This window comes from Syzygium oleosum, unplaced genomic scaffold (genome assembly GCF_021117445.2).
Source record: "Syzygium oleosum isolate NSW1041296 unplaced genomic scaffold, Sole_v2.1 Sole_v2.09, whole genome shotgun sequence".
NCBI lineage: Eukaryota > Viridiplantae > Streptophyta > Magnoliopsida > Myrtales > Myrtaceae > Syzygium > Syzygium oleosum.
Window position 1 is genome coordinate 9,480,351 of NW_026607493.1, and position 25,209 is coordinate 9,505,559.

The window sequence follows — 25,209 nt, forward strand, 5'->3', positions numbered from 1 at the left end:
CGAAAGAGGAATAGATCCAACGGCTCACATATGACTTCTTTCTTAAATTTTGGAAAGGAATGAGAAGAAACACAATTTTGAAAGCGTTTTTCAAACTATTGACTCGTTTTCAGTTTTCAATCATCAATTCAAGAAGCATTATTCGCGTCTTTTAACCTATCTAACTTAAATTACAGAGAATAAAAGCTCTCTTAGCTTGAATGCTAGAAACATTCTATGATTACATAAAAAAAACACAAAATTCTCAATTAAACTATACGAGGATTCGAAGTGTGTGATAACTTCATCTGGTTTTCTCTTCTCGTCTGCCGTGTATAGTGGGCCGCTTCGCTCGCTTTCTTCGCACCCTCCTCCTCGCCATCTAAAACCCAAAACCCCTAACGCTTCGTCGTCTTCGTCCCCCAACTCTCCGCGCGCCTTCGCCAAGAATTTTCTCGCCTTCTTTCCCATCACTTTCTGGGAGAAAAGGGACCAAGAAAAGGAGGCGAGAAAGAGAGAGTAAAGGAAGCGATGGTGAACCCAGAGGAAGCCGGCCTCCAGGTCTTGCGTCGCCTGAAATCGACCGACCCTCCGATATGGCTCGCCCCCAATCCCTCCCTTTCTCAGGAGACGCGAGCCGCCTCCCTCCACCTCTTCTCGTCCCTAAGACCCTTCTCCCCCAAGTCGCCGTTCGACCAGCTCCTGGTCGACGGGTTCGACGCCGAGCAAATCTGGCAGCAGATCGATCTCCAGTCGCAGCCGCTGTTGTCGAGCTTGCGGCGGGAGCTGAGGCGGTTCGAGAAGGACCCAGATGAAATTTCGAATCTTTTCGGGGACGGCGAGGGTTCGGAGGGGAAAGGGAAGGGCCTCGGGGGAGGCGGGGGTGTCGAAGGGAGTGGGCGTGGGGGCGTTGGTGATTTGGGCGGTGTGGGCATGGAGGTGGATGGGTTTGATGAAGTTGATGAGGATGGTGATAGTGATGAAGAGGAAGGTGTTGAAGAGAGAGGGGTTGAGGGTGGGGACAGTGAGGAGGAAGGGGAGGAAGAAACGAATGATGGTGGGATTGAGGATAAGTTCTTGAAGATTAAGGAATTGGAGGAATATTTGCAGAAAGACGAGGCTAGAGAATATGGTTTGGAAGATGCCACCAAGAAGAATAAGAAGGAGAAGAAGACGGTGATGACTGACTCGGATGAGGAAGAAGAAGATGATGAGGACGAGGACGAGGAAGAAGAAGGTGATGATGATGAGGTGAGAATGGGTTGATAGGTGTTGATGTTGTGATTGCATAGCAATCAAATTTTGTCTGAGGAGTTGGAAAATCATGACTCTGCTTTCGTGTTTGTGGAAATTTTTACTTGCATTTTCTTAATGTTTAGTTCTTTGTAGAAATCCTGAAATGCGAGTTCATTTAACTCATTGTCAGTAATTTAGATTCATCTTCTCATGATTGAATATTTATATTAGTAAACACATCTTTTGCAGCTCGACGAATTTGATGTTGATGATGAGGACGATGAAGGCACGGACAAGCTGGGAAAGGCTAGGTAATAATGCTTTTTCACGTTCCCAATCACTTCTTTACGGTTGATAATGTTGATGGAAAATTTAACAGAAGGCAGATTTTTATCATCTTTGTTTCTTTAAAAGACCGTAAGTCTTCTCATTTTTGTTGCAATAACAAATGCATGAGCATCCTTACTACCTTATGGGCATCCCCATTCCCTCATGTTCTTCCCAAGCAGTAAAAGAGATCACAAAAGACTTTCCTTCCTATCTGCTAATCCAAGTTGCATCTGGCTCTTTTTTCTCTTGAAGTCATGAATGCCACGATCGCTTAATCTGTTTAAATACTGACTTCCCCCATGCTTACAAATGTAATATCTTTTTCTTGGAGTTCTTTGGCTGGCAATCAACTTTTATGCAGCATTTTCTTATAAATCTCTTTTGCGTAATATGAGATTATTTAGATATGAAGACTTTTTCGGAGCTAAAAAGAAGAAAGTCACTCAAAGGAAACCTAAATCGAGTGATGGATTAGGATATTCTACAGATGATGAAGAAGAAGAAGAAAATGGGAGAGATGGAAACAAGGTAATCACAGACTGAGTGCATTTGCATAGGTATTCATATATTTGTCTTGTGTAATGGACTGCTTTCTGGATGCTCATGTGTTAGTTGAAATAACACAAGACTTAAATCCGCTTGTGTTCAGGGAAATCATAATCTTTCTACCCACGAGAAGGAACTCTTGGACCTTAAAGCCAAAATTGAGCAGATGGAGAAGTCCAATTTGGAGCCAAAAACATGGACAATGCAAGGAGAGGTGATGTTTCGTCCGTTATTCGTTTAATTTTGGTGAATTGGCATTCTGTATTGGTTTGGAAAAATCGTGCAATACTTGCATCTGGATTATATAATCGTTATGATGACAGGTGACTGCTGCAAAGAGGCCTAAGAACAGTGCTCTTGAAGTGGATTTAGATTTTGAACACAATGCTAGGCCTGCACCTGTAATCACTGAAGAGGTTACGGCTTCTCTTGAAGAGTTAATCCGGAACCGGATTCTTGAGGTAAAGTTTGTGCTTGGCTTTGCTATTTATGCTGACGGAATGCGAAACTGGAATAATTTTTACTCTTGCATTCTTTAACAAAGCTGGCACCGCCAACATAGAGTTATTTTTTTAAGAAATAGAAAATAATTGCTACACATTTTTAGTTGACAAAATAACGTGTCTTATAATTTGCAAAAATCCCTTTAAAAGTCTGCATTAGTGGCATTATTTAAATGCATACTTAATTCCCTCAAAGCTTGGAAATGTGCAAGAATTAGACTATACAAAATCTTCTGCACTCTGGAAGGGTGACTTGTATGGTATGACATTGCCTGATGATTCATAAGATATGCTGTTCTTGTCAGATTAGTTGATAATTCACGCTCACTCACATCTTAATATGACATGTACGGATTTCATTTTCTTTCCTACTTTAAGTTCTGGGGTATATGGACTGTAATCTATACCCTATTGAAGCTTTTTGTTGTACCTTAGGATTTAATTGAAGATCTCTGGCTCTCCATTATTGTACATTTAATGGACATAAAGTTCTACATTTGTAGCAAATTAACCCCGAGAAGCTATTGTATTATCTTCTGTAGGGGCATTTTGATGATGTGGAAAAGCCTCCTGGTCTACCAACGAAAGCACCAAGAGAGCGTAAAGAACTGGTAAGAATTGTTTTTTTATCACTGTTTAATCGGTCCGGTGGGCATTATGCAACTGAATTTTCTTGCCTTTTCAGGACGAGAACAAAAGCAAGAGAGGGCTTGCTGAAATATATGAGGTTAGCATGCGGTTCATTACTTTTGCCCCATCTATATCCTACTTCATGTCATTCTAAACTGGGGGGACTCTGACTGCTCAATGCAATACATTGATTCTTACCTGAGAATTTTCTCTCTTGCAGGAAGAGTATGCACAGAGAACAAATTTGGCTTCTGCCCCACTGTCTTTTTCTGATGAGCTGAAAAAAGAGGTATGTTTACAAAATTTCACATATATGTCCTCCCTTTTCGTTATATTCCTGTTCCTTACACAGAATACTTGTTGCCTCTGCTTTCATGATCACCTCTGTTCTTTATGTTCCCCATTTGAAACTTCATGCAATTTAATTGACCCATGGCTTCAAAATTATAATATGCTCAGTCTTACACCTCTATTCTGATCAGGCTAGCTTGCTGTTCAAGAAGGTGTCTTTGAAGTTGGATGCTCTTTCTCACTTTCATTTTGCTCCTAAACCTGTAAGTGCAGGAGCACCATCAAACAGTTTATTGGTGTTGCTAGAGCTTTTGGTTATTAATTATTTTCTGATGACTTGGCAGATAATTGAAGACATGTCCATACAATCTAATGTCCCTGCTCTTGCCATGGAAGAGGTTACTAATTTTATTTTGGGCAATAAGGATGTAAATTGATTGCATTTGGTTTACCATCATTAATTACATTTCTTCATGTTTCTGGGAGTAGATTGCACCATTGGCAGTATCTGATGCAGCCATGCTGGCACCCGAGGAGGTATTTGCTGGCAAAGGCGACATAAAGGATGAAACAGAGCTAACACAGGCAGAGAGGAAGAAGAGGAGAGCTAAGAAGAAAAGGATACATAAAGGTATATGCAGTTTTTTGGTGCAAAATTGTCCTTGTTCTTCCAATGCTCCATTTTGCTTTTGCTCTGAGATTTATCTTTTGTTTGGTGTCAACTTGATTACAGCTGAGGCAACAAAAAGGATGCCAAAGAAGGGTAGAGAAATGTCACTGAATCGCAGTGAAGGTACGCTTTGTCATTTTTGCATTGACCTATATTGCGGTGGTATTAGAATTTCACGTTGAATTGTTCTGTAAATGCAGGCAAAGAGGAGTAGATACTGCGGAGGCTCCATTTTATGTCAAAGGTTTCCGTTTTCCTCTCAAACAAGAGTTGGGTATAATTGTAATGTACCGAGAGTCAAGAGAATGAGAGGGGAAGAAGAGAATGGGTGGGCTCTTTTAGCGCTTCATTGACCCAGCTCGATGTCAAGGTCCACAAAGTTTTGATTGGTTTGGCCTGAAGTACAGAGAGACATTAAAAATAGATGGAAGATCTTCTCTGGGGGAAAGCTAGATAGTGTGATTATGGAAGCCACTCTACTTCATGTTAGTTTTTTGATTGAAAGGAGAAATTTTGGAGGAAAATCCTAACTCAAGAATGTTGATGCGTAATCGACTAATTTGTTTGTACCGGCCGTCTTTAGCTAATTGTTGGAATGCTTTATCATTAATTTATGAGCACCTGCTATTGAATCTCGAACTCAGTCTACTAAATCCAAGATCAGCATTTATCTGTCCAGGAAGGAACCATTTTCTAGCACTAGCAACCCACGAGTTCAAAGTTGGAAGTATTTTTGGGAATTGCCCTGGGCTCTCCTTTACTTTGTAAATTCTTTTTCACAAATGAGTCGACAAGTGGTCGCTGCTGATGGTTTACTTCTGATCTGCTGAGGCCAAGATAATTATGAAATAGGCCGAGCAGAGTGTGCATGGGTATGTGATAAGTGGTTGATCAGGGTATGTCTTGTCTTCAACTATAAGGTTTTGTCACCCTCGTTGCAGATTCTCAGTGCTTGTGTAATTTGTTAGGAAGGAAACTTCTCTTAGCCAAAGTTAAGAAGCCAATACTTAAACACACAGATTTTGTTAATGAACCATGTTAAGCTATCAACAAAGAAAAGTTTTCTATTCTCAACGCATCTGACTTTTGTTTTTTATGATATGTGTGATTAACCACACAGATAAGACTGGATTATTGCCGTGGTTTAAGAGAAGTATGGATGCATTCGGGCATTTTTATCTTGGCCACTGATGCACCAAAGCATAAAATAAACAAACTCAAGGGTACTTAAATTAAGGGTCGTCAATAAAATCTTGCTGCAAACTTAAAAAAGTAAGAGGCAAAGCGAAAAAGCAGGAACAAGCAGCTGGAAAAAGCAAAGCAAAGCAAAGCGATTTGAAGATGCACTCATTTCCTGCTACCATAAAGCAAAAAGGCAAACCCACAACCCTCGGTATTACCAAAATCTCCAACCCAGCTTAACTTCACTCGTCCTCTTTCAAAGTGATCTCCAACTGCACAAGCAAAGTATCACCCTCGCCAACCTTCTTCACCCGCTCCCTGCTGCAACTCTCACACTAACATGGCCGAGCTCAAAATGCTGGTCACCGCCACCATCTTCCTCTTCACAGTCCTAATAATGCCACTGAACTCCGCCACCCTCCACGTCCCGACGTGCCGATCCTACTGCGGCAACATCACCGTCGACTACCCCTTCTCACTCCAGCACGGCTGCGGCCACCCGGGATTCCGGGACCTCCTCTTTTGCATCAACGACGTCCTCATGTTCCACATCTCCTCAGGGTCCTACCGTGTCCTTGACATCGACTACGCCTACCGTTCCCTCTCCCTCCACGACCCCCACCTGTCCACATGCGACTCCATCGTCCTCGGCCGCCGCGGTAACGGCTTCTCTGTCGAGCCCTGGCGCAGCCCCTACCTCTCTGCCTCCCCCGACAATGTCTTCATGCTCCTCGGCTGCTCCGCGGTCTCCCCACTCTTCCAGGTAATTTAGACTCCATTTGGTATGGCTGTAATCCTACTGCAATTGCATCGCGATGTACGACGCATGTTTTGAAACTACATTGACACGCGCTTGAGATACTCGATTCGCTGTGAAGTCTGAAAAGTGATTGATCGCCAATTTAGGAATTGATTACACTGTTTGAAATTTATAGTACCCAACTGTATTTCTTTCACAAAAATTGGACTTCCTCTTGACTCTTTTTTTATCCAAATGTGATATGTGATTAAAGATATGTAACTACTCCAAGAATATGACTATAATTTGATTTGATTTCACATTAGCATAGATTATGGATTGATTGGAATTGGATGTTGGGTAACGCTTTAACCATAACTCGATTAACCTATGCATTACAACTTTAAAACGCGCTTCTTCAATTGATTTGTTTCTTTATACATTGTTGGTACTTAGTACGTGGTATTCTATCATCAATACACAAATAGCTTCTCTTCTTTCAGGGCTTTGCTGACCGCCACTTGCCGTGCCGGAATGTCTCGGGGATGGGCTGTGAAGAGTACTACGACTGCCCAGCATGGGACTGGGTCGGCCGGAGAAAGATCGGGTCAAAGTTCGGGTCAGGCCCGCCGGAGTGCTGTGCGGTCTCGTTTGAGGCGATCAAGGCCATCAACTTGACCAAGCTTCAGTGTGAAGGCTATAGTAGCGCATACACTCTCGCCCCATTGAGGGTCAATGGCCCGCACGAGTGGGCGTATGGCATACGCGTGACCTACTCGGTGCAAGGGGGCGACGAGTTTTGTGGAGCGTGCGAGGCCACCGGCGGCACGTGCGGGTACAGCGACGGTGTAGATGATCATAACGATGATGGGGTCAAGCAATTATGCATGTGCGGGGGCTCCAATTCCACCTCCAATTGCGATTCAGGTGATCACATTTTGGTCATAGTCTTGGTTAATGAATTTAGAAACCGTAAAACTGTCCTTGTCCAGTGCAAATTCCTTACCTGAATCCCTCAAAAGAGTTGCAGTTTTAATCTGTTATGCGCCTCGATAAGTTCAGCAAATTTTTGACGATAGAGAGTCCTAGTTATGTGACGGTCCAAGATATGATGATCATGCAGGTGGGTCATCATCAAATAAAGGAACATGGTCTCCAATGAACATCTTAGCAGGTACTTCTCTTAGTAGTTGATCTTTACCCTCGAAGTCGAATTTTGTCAGTTCGGTAACATTTAGTATTTTATCAGTGATTCTCTGAACATGTTAAGACATAGATCAAAACCTACAATGAATTTTTCCTTTTTGTTCTTGAGGATGCTTAATTCTGATTCACCACCTCATTATGCTCGTAGGTTTCATGACGTGTGCATTAGCCTGGATAACATCCCACAAGAACTAAAGATCGGTACTCACCCGCAGTACGTAAAGGATGAATGAGGATTCTTGACAATCCTGCTTGCTTGGAAGAGAGATTTTTGTTTGCCTTTTTTGTTTTGGCTTGAAAGAGAGGTCTTTACGTGTCTATAACCGTTTATTACATCATCATGGAACTACACGACATACAACTCAAACGCGACCAGTCTCCATCTCGCATTACATTATGCAGAAACAAGAGCAAGAACAAGAACAAGAACAAGAGTCTCATCTCTGTGTATGGTGTGACAGCTGGGACAGTGTGGTAATAGTGAGAGACTTGACTAGATGATATTAAGCTGAGCTGAGTTGTTAGCAATTGCTCCAGCATCCATGAGAAGGGGCTTCAATTTTCCCGATTGGTGCATCTCAAGAACCTCTGCAGTAATTTCAAAGTGAAGAAAAGAAGAAAAACACAAAGCCTGATCAAAAGACTTAATGCTATGAGACATAATTAAGCACTATGATTATCTGTAATGCATTCACCGAACCGATCTGGGCATGTTCAAGAGTGTTTAAGATCAAGGAAAGGAGGAGGAGACTTAACCGTCGGAGCCGCCGATGTGTTTACCGCCGATGAAAACATTAGGGACGGTCCTCTGCTTCGTCCACTCTGCTAGAGCTGACTGAATCTCATTCTCGTCTCCTGCGACGGCCCAAGTGTCGAAACGTTTCTCAAAACCTCAATTTTATCAAGAACTCTTCAGGGGAATAAGCAAAAGACCATATAAACACGAAATAATTCTCTACCAACATCCAACATGGCGAGGAAAGAAAAAACGTACTCTCCTCATCGAGTTCAATGGCGTTGTACGCAGCACCATATTGCGTGAACAACTGCTTCACCCTGTTGCAGTAGCCACAGTATGTCTTGCTGCACCCAAAGATAAATAAACAAAGTAAGCATCTAGATCAAGAAACCATGTATGGAACACGGGCATGTTGCATTTGCAAAAGGAAAAAGAACGAAAATGTCTACCTAAAGACGACTACCGGAGTGGAGGATACGATCTCCTTAGCCTTGTTCAACGCCATCTGGGTCTCTCTGTCTATTGATGAACTCGTCGCCAACCCTGGCTTTTATGGATTCAGTACGATGTACAGATTTGATAAGATCGATTGTGCTCGACGACATACGCGAGAGAGAGAGAGAGAGAGAGAGAGAGAGAGAGAGAGAGAGAGAGAGAGAGAGAGAGAGAGAGCGAGAGAGAGAATGGAGCCAAAAGCCAAACGACCAGGTGTCCCTTGTTAAAACAAGGGAATTTGCATGGATATGCCTGGTGTCAACGTTTCATTACAGTAGCGCAGAGAAGGAAAAGGAAAGTCAAGCAACGTTACCGTGATCAACCGATCACGCCATGTGAATACATAAGATCTTGTACTCGCTGGGACTGTTGGACGGGTTCTTACCTCTGGTCTCCAATTATTATTTGAGTGAGCTTGAAGAACTTCTGGTTTGGTACATTTCTGATATTTTTGGATCTTATGATTATTTTCAACAATGCATGGTTTTAATCTAGTTAATACATTTTCGTGAAATGATTATATTGGTTAAAAGCTTCGTCCTTTATTTAATGAAAAGAGGTCTGCTCATTTCTTATATCCTGATGTAGATTTGGGGTGTGACACGTTAAAACAGATTTGTCGAGATAGCTATACTCCATGCAGAGCAATGCAATAGCTTGTTGTCCAAGAAACTGAGTTCCTTGAATAATTTGTGTTGCAGAAATCTGATGCACACAACTTGGGTTGAGTATGGCAAGTTTTGGTTGTCACATTGATGAGGAATTAATTACTCGAGTTAGTTAGGGGCTGCATAGCCCTAAATCACTTTACAATACTGCAATAAAACAGGCTCAACTGTCCAATCCCTAATTAATCACGAAATTTTCATTATTTTCTTCCTGTGATACCCAAAAAGGGATCACAACCCCAACCCCCTAATCCGCCAACTTGAAAGTCCCACATAATTAACTGTGTAGCAGATAGCTTCAGCTCCAAGCAACTGCTGGAGGGTAAATGAACTGATCATGATCTTTTCAAGTGTCAAGGTTTTTCATCAGTTGTTGTCTACTTGGATGCAAAAATGGCTTCCAACTCTTTGTACAACCCTGTCGGCTTTGAGTTGAAGTCCGAAGACGAACTCGCGGACGTGCCCCCGCTCTTTTTGGTCCCCCAGAAGTCGCTCCACTTTGGACGACTGCTCGATGGGTCGTTTGGCACTGCACTACTTCCTTCTCTACTAAAGCTTGCCTTGGCCAATTCCCTCAGTTGCCTTAGCCACGGTTTATCTGTTGAACCTGAACTCCGGCTTCCGGAGCTCCTATTCCTACCAGCAGATGATCCTGTGTCTCCATTTTCTCCGCCACTTGGTCGAGTCTTAGGGAAATTGCTTTCCAGGCCTTGACTCAATTTCCGAGGGACAAAAATGATTAGGACTCCAAGTAACGCTACTTTCAACCCCAACAAGAAGGATTTATCATCAGGGTCGAGCCGCTTGGTTTGTTTATACAGTGCATACCACTCATTGACCATTTGAGCCACGAATCCAATCAAAAACAGCACAACCATGAAAATTCCCATACAAGTTTCGTCCTGCTCCGAAAATTCCTTCCTCAAGAGAACTGCGCATGATGCGAAAATGCCTACTTCGGTTGAAACCGATATGATCTCGACCAGTTGAACTTTCTTCTTTATGAAAGGCTTCTTCAGCACAAGGAAGAAGAGCTGGAAAGAGGTCACACACAATAGGGTGATCGTCGGGGTTCTAGAAGACCAGTCGTTCATATAAGTGCCGGCCAAGATTCCCAGAGCGACCCTTTTGATGCATTCGAGCAATGTATAGAATATCCTGAGGATTCCAAATATCTTCTGTATGAAGGGCGCTTCGGCATCTTCCGTTTCATCTTCTGAGGCAATTATGCGATCACCTTTCCTTGGGTGGCCTCCAGATATCTGCGAGAGCATGTATTTTGGGGGACCTCTAAGGTCTTCAAACAACGGGCCATATTTTATCAGGTAAGCGGAGTTAGGCTGTTTTTTCCATGTCCATTGGCCTCTTTTACCTGGACCAAGGGTCACTCTAATAAGCTCTTGATACCAGTGAAATCGTCGGCCTACTTGATGGACTTCCTTGTATTGAAGCAGTTTCCCAAATGTAATACCAACTGAGAGGAAAAGGAACAAGGATAGAAGTTCGAAAGACACGAAACCCAATAGCAGAATGCCAACTACAACCGCTGACGGAGTTACACCTATCATAGAGAATAACACGGTAAGCCGATGAAGCTAAAGAGGCAAGACAAACAGCTATTTTGTTACCTTAGACAGAATATTCTGGTCGTTAACTGGATAGAAGAGCGTGTCACATACCTTGGATCAGAGCAGAAGAGGCCTGACATATACAAGGTAAAGCAAGAACTAAAAGAAACATCTCAAGTCTTGGGAATGTGAGTGCTCCATAACTGTCTTGCTTTTCAGTTGTTTTGTTCTTGAACTTAAGAATCAATAGAAGCAGAGCATGCAGTAATATCAAACTGCCACCGATTATGGCCAGCCAGAACATATTTCTACTGAAATCCCTCCACCTACAAAAGACCAAATCGTCTTCATCAACAAAAGTAGCAGGCAGTCAGAATTACATCAAACTTCCTTTGGAGATAGCCCAATATCAAATAGGACTTAGAGCTGTAAAAGGGAAATTTGTAATCGACAAACTAGTGGCCTCAACACTCATCTCGAACTAGCAAGATGTTCAAATGAGGTACATGATTCTGCTTCCTATGACAGCAACGACTATAGACGAATTAGTAACTTTTTCTCCTCATTTTGAATTGATTTCTTAACAACTACTTACAATTCATTTCTGCAGCTTCTCAGATTAAATTTTTAGCAATTCATATCTCATCGAAAACACTGAGAGACTTACCCACTCATATGTTGAGGATCCAAAATGTATTCAACTTCTGGTTTACTATTTTCCATCTGCAAGTATACAATTTACAATGCCATGGTTATTATGGTTAACAGAGCCAATGATGGAGATACGACTCTGGAGAATAGTACTATAGACCAGAAGTTTCCCTAACCTCGAAAAAGGATTTGTACTCCATTGGAGAAAGTGGTAATCCATAAACTGTAGCAGCTCGTTTCAACTTCTCTTCTTTAGGTGTTCCGATTGTTTCCAAATCAAGAACTTCACTAAAGTAGGATGTTGAATTCGCAGGAGGACTTGAGCCCACCATGACAGGCTGGACGTGCCCGACTTCCCATGGGAGACTGAAGTAAGGAATACTCCACTGCAGGTCCCTTGCAAGTTCATAATACTCGACCGGCAATATAACTGCCAACCATCTAGATAGTGCAAATACCTGGATGTGGCATACGATTCTCTGTATGGAACCATAGAAACTTCTGTTAGTCTCTTGCAGCAACATTAGCAGTCATATATGAATTCCACAATTAGGAAATATTCAGAAAAACCAGGACCTGAAAGAATCCCCCTCTCTACTTAAAGTGCACTTTTTGGATCGTCAAATTGTTCACTTTTCTGTGACATCTTACTGTTTCATTGATGCGACAGAGCCGATATAACAGTGTTCTCCAACATATGAAATTCCAAGCATTCAAAGGCAACAAACAATATGCCTTGGAGAATGCTCTTATCCATGTCAATATATATGAAGTATCTGGTGTCTAAACAGCATTTTGACCCCAAATGATGACGAGTCTTTTTTTTTCCCTGACATTGACATTGTTCAGATTTCTCACTTGGAAAAGACTAAGTTGTAGGGGTGGCGGTTGTTGTTCAGATTTCTCATAACAAGTTCCCTAATAGAACTGAAAATACAGAATCTTTTTTTTTTCCTAATGAAAAACAAAAAAGTCACAAAACACTCGTGTAAGCAACACAGAGAATAGTGTCTAGCAAACAAAAAAATGATGCAGAGAACCGTGGCTAAATAAAAATTTGTCCATGAGACAATAGTAATTTAAGTAAGACGCATGGCATTGCAAAGACTAAATCATCGGGAGATTTATAACATACAAAAAGATTCCTCGAAGGACTGGATATCAAAGTGGCATATGTCCGCGGGAAAGCACCAATAGCTAGAAGGCTTGCTGTTGAAACAGAGAGCAGTCCCGCAGCCAAAGATGTGATACAAAAAGCAGCAGTTGCAGTGACAGAAGCGACAGAAGACACTACGGGCATGGAATCTGTAAAATTTAGCCCATAACTTAGAGCAAACAAGTAAACACAGAAATGCTCTCAATAACTTAAATAATGACTAACTGAGCTTATAAAGGCATGAGCAATTCCTTACAATGTCTCACTTGAAGAATATTGGAAGGTAAGTTTTTGTTTCCAGCAACATCCCCAGTTGCATTTTCAGGAATACTCACAGATACTATATCATCTTCTGCTTTAATCTCAATGGAGTATTTGCTTCTGCTCATTTCATAAAAGCTGGAGAACATATTGATGGGAACAAATTCGATATGTCATATGTAACTGCTGTAGAAGTAAAATCTTACAACAATAATGGATAAAATTTAAATGTGGATCTTTGCCAGCACGACCATGTTCCTAGGTACGAATAGTGTGTACTTGTGTGTGGATTAATTTCAATTTATGAGTGCAAAATGCTGGGATGGTAAAGTAGAACTTACCTCTGCAAATGACCTCCTGATATTGCTATATTAGATGAATTGAAGCCGAATACTGGTTTAGCAAACTTTATTGATATAGGGATATTGTGCTCTCTTGTCCTAGAAGTAGAGGTCGTGCTCAACCTAACAATTGGTCTCTGAGAGTCTGAGAGACATTTGCAACCATGTAAGGATAGATAATTCACATTAAAAATAATTATAGATAGTTGAGTCCTTTAGAATTTAGATGGTACCATAAAGGAAAGTAACTGGTGCAATAGGAGAAACAGCAGTCGCTTGTCTGCTAATTATTGACTCGGACTTGAGGCTTATGGTGATTATGGCAACGCCAGATGTATTGGCCACCTGAAAATTAGAAAATGCAGTTTAGAAAAATAAAGAAAATTGCGAATACAACATAGTACAATTTCCAGAACATGTATGCAGTCACAAAACATTAAAACCAAAAGATATAACTGACCGTGAAACCAAATTTCCGATTTCCGAGTGTTTTTCCATTGGTCGGGAGAAGGGTGCCCTGACTTGTGTTGAGTGATTCTAGGATTTCTGCTGATGAATTCATGACTGGTTCCGAAAAATAGAGGTACACCCTTAAGTTGTTTTGGTTATTTGTAGCTTGCACTGTTCTGATTTGATTATTGACTTGAAGCATCTTTTCAGGAATGCGAGTCCTCAAGTCAACGAACACATTCCTTCTGTCTAATAAATGCATCACAAGGAGGGGTAAAATCAGATCGTATTCACATTTGAACTAAGAATAAATCATATACACTTTGTGCAGGTTAAATTTTCAGAAGAAGTATTTCTGAAGCGTAGGAAATGAATTGAAATGAATTCCCACTGTCCGAGTGTAACTAAGACCACTATTATCAAGTGAAACTAACTTCTATGTGTCTGCTCAATCATCAGCATAGGAAGATCTCAAAATTAGAGACACCATTATCCTAATTACCATATAAATGAAAATGCTATACCAGTTACATGTAAGAAAATCTGCAGAAGAAAAAATGATGGTTTGAGCATCCTAACTTTATAACTATTACACATGCTTGCAAATCTAAGAGAATCCCATTTGAGGATGGTACTCCATGAAAGGTTGGGTAAAAGTACCAATGAAACGACTCACCAAAATGCACGTAAAAGCTTGAATTAGCTGTCCTTGTGAATGGATTTCCAGCATTGTCGGTGCAGAAGTGCTTATCCATAACCAGGATCACTCGTCCATACTGTATAGTAGAATTCAAACTTACTAAAAGTGTGTATTCGAGGTTTGGCTGCAAAATGTTTAGAGTAGATGGAATGACTTGGCCAGCACCATAGACAAGTAGCTGCAAAGATATCAAGTACTTAGTACAATCAGTACATCTGATTATCCAAAGATACAGCACAAACCACTAATAGAAGCAGTTATATCAACTTATAATGAATTTGTCAGTAATACAAGCTCATTGGGCAATTTGAACTGATTTGCTGGAGAGATCAGAAAGTATTATTCAGTCAATAAAAGGTACATCTTTTGAAGTTCATGTTGTCATCAGCGTGTTGTCTTAAGATTTCGAGTCCAAGTTTTAACTTTAGAACATGATTAAAAAACTGTAGCTCCTTGCCCTGATAGTCATTCATTATGTTCTCCAGCACACTGTGATCTGCCTCATAAACTATTACATCAGTTTTTTACTAGAGCTGTATTTGTGAACATGATATGTTACAAAGTAAGTGGTTTCGAGAGGGATGTAGAATTCCGCAGTTAACATGACAAGAGAGGACTATTGAATCTTAAAATGTTAAAGATAGCCACCTACTCACGTTGCAGGCATCCACAGAAGAGCATCCAAAACCTCCTCCACCAACACATGGCTCACTAAATAAAATAGTCACAGAGACATTAACGGCACTTGTCAAAGACGCTGGAGATGTTATGTATGCTGTTGGCGGAATTGTATCTGCAGAAATGGAACAATCAAATGGGTAATTTGCGGGATCTCTCTTTTTGCTATTTGAAGCTTGTTAACAAAGCAAAATCTATATTCTGAGCAAGGGTATACTCAATTGTGATCTCACACAACATAACTAGTACAATTGCAAAACAAGATCAACCATTGGTCTTAGTACCTAACCTAAGTGCCAGCTACTGTCATCATGACACCAAGTTCAGTAATTCAGCATTGCCAAATGTTGACCATCTACACTTACTTCATTGTGGGTCTAGCTATGACAACAGCTTACCAAGTCACTACGAATAGGATGCACCTCACCTAAACTTTACTGCTGTATAGTGCTTGTATTCCTATTGGCCATTTCCCTGAGCACCTCAACATATTTTCAGATGAAAAAAGCTAGTTGCCCAAAGTATGTTTTTCCCAGTAATGACCAAGAAAATTAATAATTCTAGCAGCAAAAGCTTTGATTTCTCTGTTTGCAGTGACAAGCAGGTTTTACTAATTTAAGGACATCATATCAAATCAACAGGCAAATTCACGAGCCATCACCTTGTCCTTGTTGATTGGGTGAGCAATAAAGTTGCAGAAAAACAAAGTGTAAGTCTATAATTATCTAAAATACTCATTCTTTGAAAATCATCTCCTGCAGATTTTTGTATGTATGATATTCTTCCTAAGAAAACTAGTTGGAACAACAAATCAATTTAAACCTTGATTTCATTTTTTAGTTATCCTATGTTAGAAAAAGATTGAACCATCCGAAAAAGATAAAAGGGATAGATTCTTGACCAATTGTCCAGTTATAGGAAGCACAGCCAATTCCTTGGGATCCATTTGCGCACACCTCAAATGAATGATTTCCATCTAGTAAGCCACCATATGAAACTTTCCTGCCTCGACAGTCTGAGAAGGCACCACTATCCAGCTGCAACAGTTTTGCATATGGAGAAACCAAAGAATTATTAAATCAAGTAGCATGAAAAAGACACTCGTGATTTGACATGACTCTCGGGTAACAAAAACAAAATTTCCTGCTGAATCATATAATGAGGTGGTTTCTCAGAAGTAGTTGCCCATCAGAATATGGAAAACAGTTTACTGTGATTTAGCAGAGAATTAAGCAAGGGGAAAAGGAGGGGAAAAAAGAAGTGAGGAGCACCATTAAAAATGTAACATTTCCCAGTTCCTTTATTGGTAACGCACTTAAATCAGAGCAATGGCCAATTCCTATTTTGTTCCTCACAGCAGAACACACACCGAGAGAGAAGAATCATCACTGGCACGAAAGCAAGGGTGAAAATCACAGTAGAACAAGAGCCGAGGCAAACCTTGCAACTGAAGTTACAGTCAGAGCAAGCTTCAACATTGCCATTCACCAAAGGTTCGAAAGAAAATGCAGTCGCGTTTCTATGCGAAACTGTATTAGGAAACTCAGTGAGTCTCACAGATAACCCAGAGCCATCACAACTTGCTTCCCAACACAAAAGTAGAAGGACCCAGAAAAGCAAACCCATCACCCACTGAACCTCGAGAGCCAAGCACGTTATCTCCAACGTTAAAAGGGATCAGAACTCTACCGGGAAAAAGGAGACATTTTCGTGTTTTGTCTGACGAAATTTTGAGCAGGGGATGATAAAAACGTAAGCTTGCGGACGGAGAGAGGGCGGGAGGGAGAGTAAGATAGTGTTCTTAATGAGATGGGCCTTAATGGCTGATGCAAGATTCCAGCTTTAGGATAGTGCACATGAGACTGACAATTCAAGACAAGTAATTTCGTGCAAGATTCCAGCTTTAGGATAGTGCACATGAGACTGACAATTCAAGACAAGTAATTTCGTGCGGATAAATGAGAGAGAGAGAGAGAGAGAGAGAGAGAGAGAGAGAGAGAGAGAGAGAGAGAGACGTTTGAATTCAGTGAAGAATAGTCAGACAGAGAAGCAGCATAGCCCATAACATGATCGACCATCACAATTCATCATCAGTCATAAGAGAAGCTCATGATGCATTGGACAAATTTCTTTATAACAGGTTAGTTGGGACTCTCTGGTTCAGACATTATTAACATGCAATGCAGCATCCATTTGTCCATGCACAGTTATTGCCCTCTACTCTTTTCTCATTGGCAGTTATTACCCTTTTATTTAAAATTCACCTTGCTGGCTCCCACTTCCTGACCTACCCTTGACCATATTTTCAATAGCTTAGTTTTTCATGTGATTTCATAGTGATTCAAGATGATACTATAGAGTTTCTCGATCGAATTTTTCATTTCAAAATGTAAGACTTGATCATGAGTCATGCGACTCGCTGGGATGATGACTCTTACGAGATTCTGAACACAAATTTTGACAGATTTGACCAATGATTTTTTCTTAACCCTTATCTCCATATTAGGTTATTTTTAAAAGAATATATATATATATGTGTGTGTGTGTGTGTGTGTGTGTGTGTGTGTGTGTGTGCGCTTTTGTAAATAATGTGTGGGTCTGAACAAGGAATTTTAGGCTCCAAGTACATGAACCAGTTCATACAGGCTCGCCCATTGCTCAGGTGTACTTGGAAGTGGAAAGAAGCGGCAACTTACCATGAGGCTTAATTCCATATTCTAATTTGGAGATTATCAAAACTAAGAACGAGATCCATAGAGTTTTGCTATATCTCCGAACAATGTTTGAAATGTCAAGCTACTCCATCCGCATTTTCGTTTGCGTGGACCGATAGGAAAATTTAGATAGCGTCAAGATAATCCATAGATAAGAATTTTGTGTTCGATTACTTAAGAGGCAGCCTCAACTTTGGTGCTGCTTTCTTTCACGAAACGAGAGTGATTATGAATGCTCTACCGATGATCTTGTCCAAATCTGAATGTCTTTGGAAGATAGGTCTTTACTCTATGAGTAAACCTAAAAGCCTTGAATTCTTAAGATCCACATACAGGACATTTCTCAAAAATGTTTCTCAATATAATAGACCTACCAATGAGAGAAAAGAAGCAGCAGCAGGATTGGCATGTGCATGGACAGCTTCCTGGAACACAGCACACAGACCATGCTTTCCCAATCAAATCCCAATAACTCACCAAATGTGTTGGCTACAATTCAAGCGGCATCAATGAGATGTATCCAGCTAATAGATTTTGCCCACAATTGGTAAAAGTAGTTTTTTTTCTTGGAGGGACAGTTTTGGTAAATCTCACTGATCACTTACCAGCTACATATGATTAACTTGGTCTGTTGATAATTGTAGAAATCCGGTAGTGTACAGTTTACTCCTTCTTATGTGCAATTAGTCAAAGTTAATCGCCTGCGTCAAGCTGAATTGTGGCATTACCGGCTTCCTTAATTGTCCGATAAAAGCAAATGCATCTAGTGCATCTATTGCTGGTAAATGATTTGAAAGTATCCTGTGAAACATAGGATTCATTATTGATGTCAACATACGCAGAAACCCTCAATTTTTTATGGATGAATTGAATAGAAGAAAAGGGACTTAAATGAACTCTCTAAGTGCTGTCTCCCTCTTGTTGTCCAGAAGAAAGAAACAGAGAGAGAGAGAGAGAGAGAGAGAGAGAGAGAGCAGGGACAGAGGATGACAAGGACATGTTTTTTCTTCTTTCTCGGTCCAAGACAAGGACATGGTTATCAATCCCTACTAGCTGGTCTTGTGGCGGTCCTCGAAAGGTAATCCCATCTTCTTAGCTTGAATGGAACAAGTGGTTTTAATTGGAGAAAACTATAATACTTTCGTCTTCGAAGCTAGACCTCACACACATCATCTCTTTGGATGACTCACAAAAAAGTACAAAGAAACAAAAAGAAAGGCATGACTTCACAGATAACAAAGAATGAAACAATGACTAGATTTTTTTTCTAGGAAGGGGAAGTGCTTCCCTAAGTGGACTTGATTATAGCCTGCCCGGTTTGTACTTTGAGCCTCGTTGGCTCAAACGGGCCTAAGGGTGAGTCCATCGAGTCACCAGGTCCATGTTCGAGTCCATCCCTAATTGAGCGTAAACACCATGAAGTTTACCATCTTATATTTGGTCGGGGCAATATGCAAATAGAAATTCAATGAATGAATTTACGGGGATGGAGATCCATGTCTCTTATGGTATCTGAACGGTTAGCCATGTCTGTTGTGTAAGCACGTAAATAGTTCTGACATTTATGATCGAATACATCAGCGGTCGCCGGTCGGGACGGTCAGAAACGCAGGATGAAGAGATGGGATGTGGAGGGGAAATCCACGTTCTTGAGCGCAAAGTTATTTGCATTTGGTAGAGGGAGGAGATCATGAACTGGTTCCGAGGGATGGCTTGTCCAAAGCCCAAAGGCTGAAAGCCCGAGCCACGAGGCCCAAGTTCGATCTATATGTTTTGTTGGGCCAAACAAAGCCCATATTTCCTCCACTTTGATTTCAATTAGGCCCGCCTTTACGGCCCAATTATATCAACGGCACGTGGATAAGACAATCTTCTTCATGTGATATTATCTAACTCGAGGTATCGAACTCCGATCAAAGGTTCGAATCTCGGTTCTCATTATACTCGTTATACTGTCTTCGGAACGTTGTGTATGTGTTTCCAGTTATCTGTTGCAAGCAGCAACCTTCATATCTTGCAATTTAATGCGCAAAATCTAGCTTGTTCGCAACATATAGTGCTAACAAATACGCACCAACATGTCTATCGAAGATAATATTCTTTAATCTATATTGATAGTTTCAACTTCAAAGGAGAAAGTAATTGCTGCTTATATAATAAGTGATTTAAATTGTAATGGAAATTCACGTGCCAATGATTTAAGAGGTCATGACACCAACAATCCTATTACGTTTTATCTAAGGCCATGAGGCTTCACATATAGTTAAGTGTTGGGAGGTGAAGGTAGGAGGTGGCGATATGGCTTGTAAACTCGCTTTTTAACCCATCTTTAACAGGCCGGGTGATATATGGATTTCCTGAATTTTTTGTTGTGAGTACGAATGGAGTCGCCATGAGTTTAATATTGAAATGTTGGCGGTTGAAGCCGAACTTTTTTTCTATTAAGGGTCCTTTTGTCGTTTCTCTTTATTTTGCTTTTAGGTGAAAAGCTACACTTCATATATTAATTATTGATAAGGCATTGATAAGGTAGTAGCTATGAGCGACTGATAATAAAACAGAGAGAAAAGAAAAAGAGAGGTTGTGACGGCCAAAAGGAAGAAAAAGTGGATTTTTCTTCGTAAGTGTTCTCAAATCTCTTTGTGCCCTGTTTTTGAGGGAAAATTATCATTGTATTCCTATTTTCCATTGAAGCCTAGTGGATTTGCAGGGAGCCTGTGTGGATTGTTTGCTTGTGTTATTTTTTTGGAATAGGTGTGCAATTCCTATCAATTGGTATTGGAGCCTAGGTTGGCTAATTGAGAACATAGAGAGTTTTTCAGTGACATTCGATTGAAAGCAAATGAAATGGAAAAAGATAAAATCATAATCAATAAGTTCGATGGGCAAGATATCTAATGGTGGAAACTCCAAATCGAGGACTTCCTTCAATAGAAGATCTCTATGCACCACTTGAGGATTGGAAACCCGAAATCGTGAAAATGTATCCAACAGTAAAATTATGATGGAAAATTCTTGACTGAAAGGCATTAGGTGCGAAAAGATAGGGCACCACATCACAAAACCAAGGACTGCAAAAGAAGTCATTGATATTCTAACAATTATATATGAGAAGGCGTCCACATCAAATTAGAAATTTTTGCCGAAGAAGTTGGTTAATAAGAAGTCATCTAATAGAGGTTTTGTGGCAGAGCATATTAATAGTTACATTGTAGGTCATAAGTTAGTTAGAATCTGCGGGCATGAACCTGGGTATGAAGCTCCAAACTTTACTATTTTTATGTTCCCTTCTGAAAAGCTACAACACCGTAGTGTAGAGAATTTCGAGCACCATGAAGGATGGTTTGACTCTGGATGATACTGTGAGTAACATCATGGATGAAGAGGTGCGAAGGAAAGTCTTAGGTGGAGATAATTTTTCGGTGTCTACGTCTTCGACGACACTAATAGTGGAAAATCGTGGGAGAAGTAAAAGCAGAGAAAAATTCAACCGACGTGGCAGGTCACAATCAAAGAGACAGAGAGAGGTTGCAAAAGACGAGGGATGGTTTTTGTCACTAGAATGGACACCAGAGGTTTCAGTGTGAAGCCTACAAAAAGAAGTAGCTGGGTGAAAATCAAGGAGCTAATGCAATTAATAATGAACCTTTGCTAGAGGACTTGTGTTTGTCTACAAGGTCTGCCTTGACGACAGACAGGTGGTATGTTGACTATGGTGCAAAGATACATATTTCTTGATTATGCTAGTGGAGATATCGGGTAAATGGTTGTGGGAAATGGCCACATGTGTCCAATTGTTGGAAAATGAACTATGATTATGAACATTTCAGGTTGAGGACATATAGTTTTGCGTGAAACCATACATATTTGAAGAAAAAAATGATCTTAACTAATAAACTTGACCAAGAAGGTTTGTAACAACCATTAGATGCGGGGAGTGAAAGATAACCTCAGGGGCAAGAGTAGTAGCATAGCGAAAACATGCGGATACAATTTACCTTTTCCTGGAAAACATTATCAGTGATATGGTTGCAACTAAATTGGCTACTGTAGTTTGTCTACTTTTTGGCATTATTGTTTCGGATATCTTGATGAAAATGGTGTAAAGTAGTTACACTCGAGAAAGTTGCTTCCAGGTTTGCATAAAGTTGAGTTGGATTTATGTGTTGCATTTATGAAAAACAAAACGTGGTTAGTTTTCAATTGAATGGGCAATAAAATAAAGGTCGAAAGCTAGAGTTGCTTCGTACGGATATGTGAAAACTGGCTCAGGAATTCTCTTACGGTGGTAAGAGATATATTGCCACTTTCATTGATGATATGACAATGAAGACTTGGGTCTATGCTCTTAGAGAAAAATAAGAAGTATTTGGGATGTTCAAAATGCGGGAGACCATAGTAGAAATAGAGACTGCTTATCAAGATAAAGTTATGAAGTCTATGATAGTGGTGAATGTACGAGTAAGAAATTTGCAGAATACTTGAGCTGGGAAGGTATACATGGGTTGAAAACTATTTCTAGAAGAGAACCGTGTAACTAAGAGGATGAACATGACCGTGTTTTAGCACACGAGATGCATGAGGCTACATGGGGTCTCCCACTGCACTTATGGGCTTCTACAGTTGATATAGCTATTTACCTGATAAACAAGAGTCCATCTAGTGCACTGGATGAGGAATACCAAAAGAGCGGTAATCAAGTGAAAATGTTAATTATTCATATTTAAAAGTTCTTTTGTTGTATAGCATATGTTTTGATTGACAGGGTGGATAAGAAGAAGCTTGATGCTAAGTCTCAAAAGTGCGTCTTTATTGGATATGTGGCAATGAGAATGGCTATAAGCTTTGGGATTATGAGAATAATAAAGTCATTCGTAGTCGGAATGTGGTATCCCACACAACAAATGTACAAGGATCGTCAGACAAAGCATGAGAAGGCAATGGAACTAGAGTATGTTAAGCTGCACAAAATACCCGTGAAGATGGTTCCAGCAGATGAGAGTGCACCTAAAGGGGAGGTTCGAGATGAACTTATTATCAATGAGTAGACAGTTCAAGAGATACGAAGTGATTCGAAAGAGACTAATGACCCGAAGTACCTGTCTTGAAAATATCTACACGTGTAAGAAAGACAAAGGTAATTTTTTATCCATTAGTATGTATTGTTCTCAACCGTATCTTATATACAAATTCAGAAGAGTCAGAGACTAATGATAAGGCAAAAAAAGACACATCTCACATGCAGTGAGAGCATACTATGAAAGACAAGATGGGCTCGTTATCTTAGAATAAAAATTGAGAGTTGACCGAGTTACTCACTGGTAAAAAGATTTTGTTAAATAAGTGAGTAAACATGATAAAAAATGAAGCATATTGTCATATCGGATACAAGGCGAAACTTGTGGTCAAGGGTTTTTCTTAAAAAAAATGGATTAACTACTCCAAGATATTTTCACAAGTAGTGAAAATGACATCAATTAGAGTTCTGTGGAGTATAATTGCAATGGAGGATCTTCATCTCGAGCAGTTGGATGTGAAAACCAATGTTTTTGCTTGGTGACTTAGATGAAGAATTATACATGGTGCAACATAAAAGTTTGAGGTCAAAGGTAAGGAGCACATGATATGTCGTTGAAGAAAAAGCTTGTATGGTTTGAAGCAAGCTCCGCGACAATGGTATTTAAAGTTTGAAGGTTTCATGTAAGAAAAAGAATTTGCACACTATGAAGCTGATCATTGTGTTTATTTTTCGCAAATATGGCAATGGTAATATCGTGTATCTCTATTTGTATGTAGATGACATGTTAGTGGCTAGCTCCAATACGAAGAGAATCACAAAAGTAAAGAAGATGTTGGCATCGCCGTAGGCTATGAAAGACTTAGGAGAAGCCAAGAAGATCTTAGACATGAAAATCATCGGGGATAGAAAAAAATAAGAAATTATGGATGTCGCACAAAGACTATGTGAACAAGGTGTTAAAGGGATTCAACATGAACAAGGCAAATCGGTAATGACTCCTCTAGCAAGTCACTTCAAACTTTCCAAGGATATTTGTCTAAATACTCAAGTTTTGAAAGATGAGATGGCAGCAGTTTTATATACATAAAAGTGGGAAGTTGATATATGTCTTAGTGAGCACAAGATCAGACATTGCACAAGTAATGGAAGTTGTGAGTCGATATTTGCAAAACTAGGGCAAAGAGCCTTTGGATACACTAAAATGGATATTGAAATATTTAGTAGGTAAATCAAATTACTCTCTTTGTTAGGGATATACATCTTTAGAGTTGCAGGGTTATGTGGATGCAGATCACTCAGGTGATTAAGATAGTGGTAAGAGTACCACTGGATATATCTTTACAGTTGCAGGTACAATAGCGAGTTGGGTGTCTCAACTACATAAAGTGGTGGCTCTATTGGCAACAGAATTGGAGTACGTGGTGATCACGGAAGCCTATAAGGAAATCATGTGGTTACAAGATTACATGGAGCAAATACATCGAAAGTAGCCAGTGAGCACATTATGGAGTGATAGTCAAATGTAGTGCATTTAGCAAAGAATGCAACTTATCACTAAAGAACTAGACATATTAAGATGGGTTGTCAATTCATTAGGTCAGTATTTAAAAATAATGAGTTAAAGCTACTGAAGATTGATGGCTCGAAGAATCCAACTAACATGTTTACCAAGGTAGTAAACAAAGAGAAGCATACTCTTTGTAATACTACCATTAGCATTACTTTGTGTTAATTGATGAGGGGTTATCACAGAGGCACCAGTTCCAGTTATTAGTTTTAGTTTTTGAAGTAGATGGTTGCAAAGCTGCTTGGTACATTGGGTGTATCTGTCTTCAAGTGGGAGATTGCTCGCGGATAAAGCCGAACTTTTTATTAAGGGATTTTTTTTCTTTTCTCTTTATTTTGATTTTAGGTTAAGAACTACACTTCATATATCAGCTATTGCAGTAGCTGTGATGGACTGAGAAGAAAAAAGAAAGAAAAGAAAAAGAGAGGCCTTGACGGCCAAAAGGAAGAAAAAGTGGTTTATTCTTCGTGAGTGATCTCAAGTCTCTTTGTGCCCTGATCTTGAGAGAATATTATCATTATATTCCCAGTTTTTTCGAAATCTAATGGATTTGCAAAGTGCATTTTCATGGAGACATAACCCAAGTTTGAGTAAACTTTGATAATAAATTTTCCGGTGTGTTCTTTCAATTATGTTCTTTTATTTTTATATTATACATGTGTGGATTGTTTGCTTGGTTTAATTTTCTGAAGTCGGTGTGCGATTCCTACCATGGAATGCTTGTCTACATTTTAAGCATTTAGTGCTAGTAATACAAGTAGCAATTCTTAAGTATTTAGCTATAAGGAATCAATTCTTACCAAAAAAAACTTTAAGGAATCAGTTGAGAGGAATTAATTTTTCTAAATCTAACCTAATGGGTTATCTTATCTCAATGAAAATTGAACTA

The 25,209-nt window shown here is 40.0% G+C and overlaps 4 protein-coding genes across 8 annotated transcripts; 2 read left to right on the forward strand and 2 right to left on the reverse strand.

Annotated features, from left to right (window-relative positions):
* Positions 1-311: 311 nt before the first annotated feature.
* LOC115662174 (M phase phosphoprotein 10) lies at positions 312-4,824 on the forward strand. Of its 2 annotated transcripts, XM_030584357.2 has the most exons (13): positions 314-1,230; positions 1,465-1,526; positions 1,950-2,073; positions 2,195-2,305; positions 2,415-2,552; positions 3,137-3,205; positions 3,280-3,321; positions 3,445-3,513; positions 3,707-3,778; positions 3,860-3,913; positions 4,005-4,146; positions 4,249-4,308; positions 4,386-4,824. In XM_030584357.2, the coding sequence occupies exons 1-13, from the start codon at positions 511-513 to the stop codon at positions 4,397-4,399; spliced, it is 1,677 nt and encodes a 558-aa protein (XP_030440217.1). In that variant the 5' UTR covers positions 314-510; the 3' UTR covers positions 4,400-4,824. The 2 variants fall into 2 exon arrangements, with proteins under 2 accessions (XP_056170438.1, XP_030440217.1); XM_056314463.1 differs by lacking the exons at positions 3,707-3,778; positions 3,860-3,913; positions 4,005-4,146; positions 4,249-4,308; positions 4,386-4,824 and adding an exon at positions 3,789-3,840 and having other exon boundaries at positions 312-1,230.
* Positions 4,825-5,497: 673 nt separating this feature from the next.
* On the forward strand, positions 5,498-7,888 carry LOC115692980 (uncharacterized). Of its 2 annotated transcripts, none has more exons than XM_030619966.2 (4): positions 5,498-6,130; positions 6,595-7,033; positions 7,230-7,280; positions 7,461-7,888. In XM_030619966.2, exons 1-4 carry the CDS (start codon positions 5,708-5,710, stop codon positions 7,505-7,507), a joined length of 960 nt encoding a protein of 319 aa, XP_030475826.2. In that variant the 5' UTR covers positions 5,498-5,707; the 3' UTR covers positions 7,508-7,888. The 2 variants fall into 2 exon arrangements, with proteins under 2 accessions (XP_030475826.2, XP_030475834.2); XM_030619974.2 differs by having other exon boundaries at positions 5,504-6,130; positions 6,610-7,033.
* Positions 7,549-8,679, reverse strand: LOC115692992 (glutaredoxin-C1-like). The gene is made up of 4 exons (XM_030619982.2): positions 8,501-8,679; positions 8,307-8,395; positions 8,069-8,167; positions 7,549-7,900 (listed from the first exon to the last, which is right to left on the reverse strand). Exons 1-4 carry the CDS (start codon positions 8,554-8,556, stop codon positions 7,806-7,808), a joined length of 339 nt encoding a protein of 112 aa, XP_030475842.2. The 5' UTR covers positions 8,557-8,679; the 3' UTR covers positions 7,549-7,805.
* Positions 8,680-9,270: 591 nt separating this feature from the next.
* Positions 9,271-16,893, reverse strand: LOC115692943 (uncharacterized). Of its 3 annotated transcripts, XM_030619929.2 has the most exons (13): positions 16,460-16,893; positions 15,921-16,056; positions 14,998-15,134; positions 14,318-14,519; positions 13,652-13,890; positions 13,425-13,536; positions 13,192-13,336; positions 12,846-12,988; positions 12,569-12,738; positions 11,610-11,912; positions 11,450-11,505; positions 10,894-11,108; positions 9,271-10,775 (listed from the first exon to the last, which is right to left on the reverse strand). In XM_030619929.2, exons 1-13 carry the CDS (start codon positions 16,643-16,645, stop codon positions 9,592-9,594), a joined length of 3,228 nt encoding a protein of 1,075 aa, XP_030475789.2. In that variant the 5' UTR covers positions 16,646-16,893; the 3' UTR covers positions 9,271-9,591. The 3 variants fall into 3 exon arrangements, with proteins under 3 accessions (XP_030475789.2, XP_030475807.2, XP_030475801.2); XM_030619947.2 differs by lacking the exons at positions 15,921-16,056; positions 16,460-16,893 and having other exon boundaries at positions 14,994-15,134; XM_030619941.2 differs by lacking the exons at positions 15,921-16,056; positions 16,460-16,893 and having other exon boundaries at positions 14,990-15,130.
* Positions 16,894-25,209: the final 8,316 nt, after the last annotated feature.

Bases quoted from the DNA above. Each gene is read 5' to 3' on its own strand.
- LOC115662174 (XM_030584357.2), top strand. From the start codon at position 511: ATGGTGAACCCAGAGGAAGCCGGCCTCCAGGTCTTGCGTCGCCTGAAA. The intron at 2,074-2,194 runs GTAATCACAGAC...GCTTGTGTTCAG, and splicing joins ATGGGAGAGATGGAAACAAG to GGAAATCATAATCTTTCTAC. The intron at 2,306-2,414 runs GTGATGTTTCGT...TTATGATGACAG, and splicing joins CATGGACAATGCAAGGAGAG to GTGACTGCTGCAAAGAGGCC.
- LOC115692980 (XM_030619966.2), top strand. From the start codon at position 5,708: ATGGCCGAGCTCAAAATGCTGGTCACCGCCACCATCTTCCTCTTCACA. The intron at 6,131-6,594 runs GTAATTTAGACT...ATACACAAATAG, and splicing joins CGGTCTCCCCACTCTTCCAG to CTTCTCTTCTTTCAGGGCTT. The intron at 7,281-7,460 runs GTACTTCTCTTA...TTATGCTCGTAG, and splicing joins TCCAATGAACATCTTAGCAG to GTTTCATGACGTGTGCATTA.
- LOC115692992 (XM_030619982.2), bottom strand. From the start codon at position 8,556: ATGGCGTTGAACAAGGCTAAGGAGATCGTATCCTCCACTCCGGTAGTC. The intron at 8,396-8,500 runs GTAGACATTTTC...CTTTGGGTGCAG, and splicing joins ACTCCGGTAGTCGTCTTTAG to CAAGACATACTGTGGCTACT. The intron at 7,901-8,068 runs GTTAAGTCTCCT...AAATTACTGCAG, and splicing joins ACACATCGGCGGCTCCGACG to AGGTTCTTGAGATGCACCAA.
- LOC115692943 (XM_030619929.2), bottom strand. From the start codon at position 16,645: ATGGGTTTGCTTTTCTGGGTCCTTCTACTTTTGTGTTGGGAAGCAAGT. The intron at 16,057-16,459 runs GTTTGCCTCGGC...AAACTGTTGCAG, and splicing joins ACTGTAACTTCAGTTGCAAG to CTGGATAGTGGTGCCTTCTC. The intron at 13,891-14,317 runs GTGAGTCGTTTC...TGCATTTATTAG, and splicing joins AAGCTTTTACGTGCATTTTG to ACAGAAGGAATGTGTTCGTT.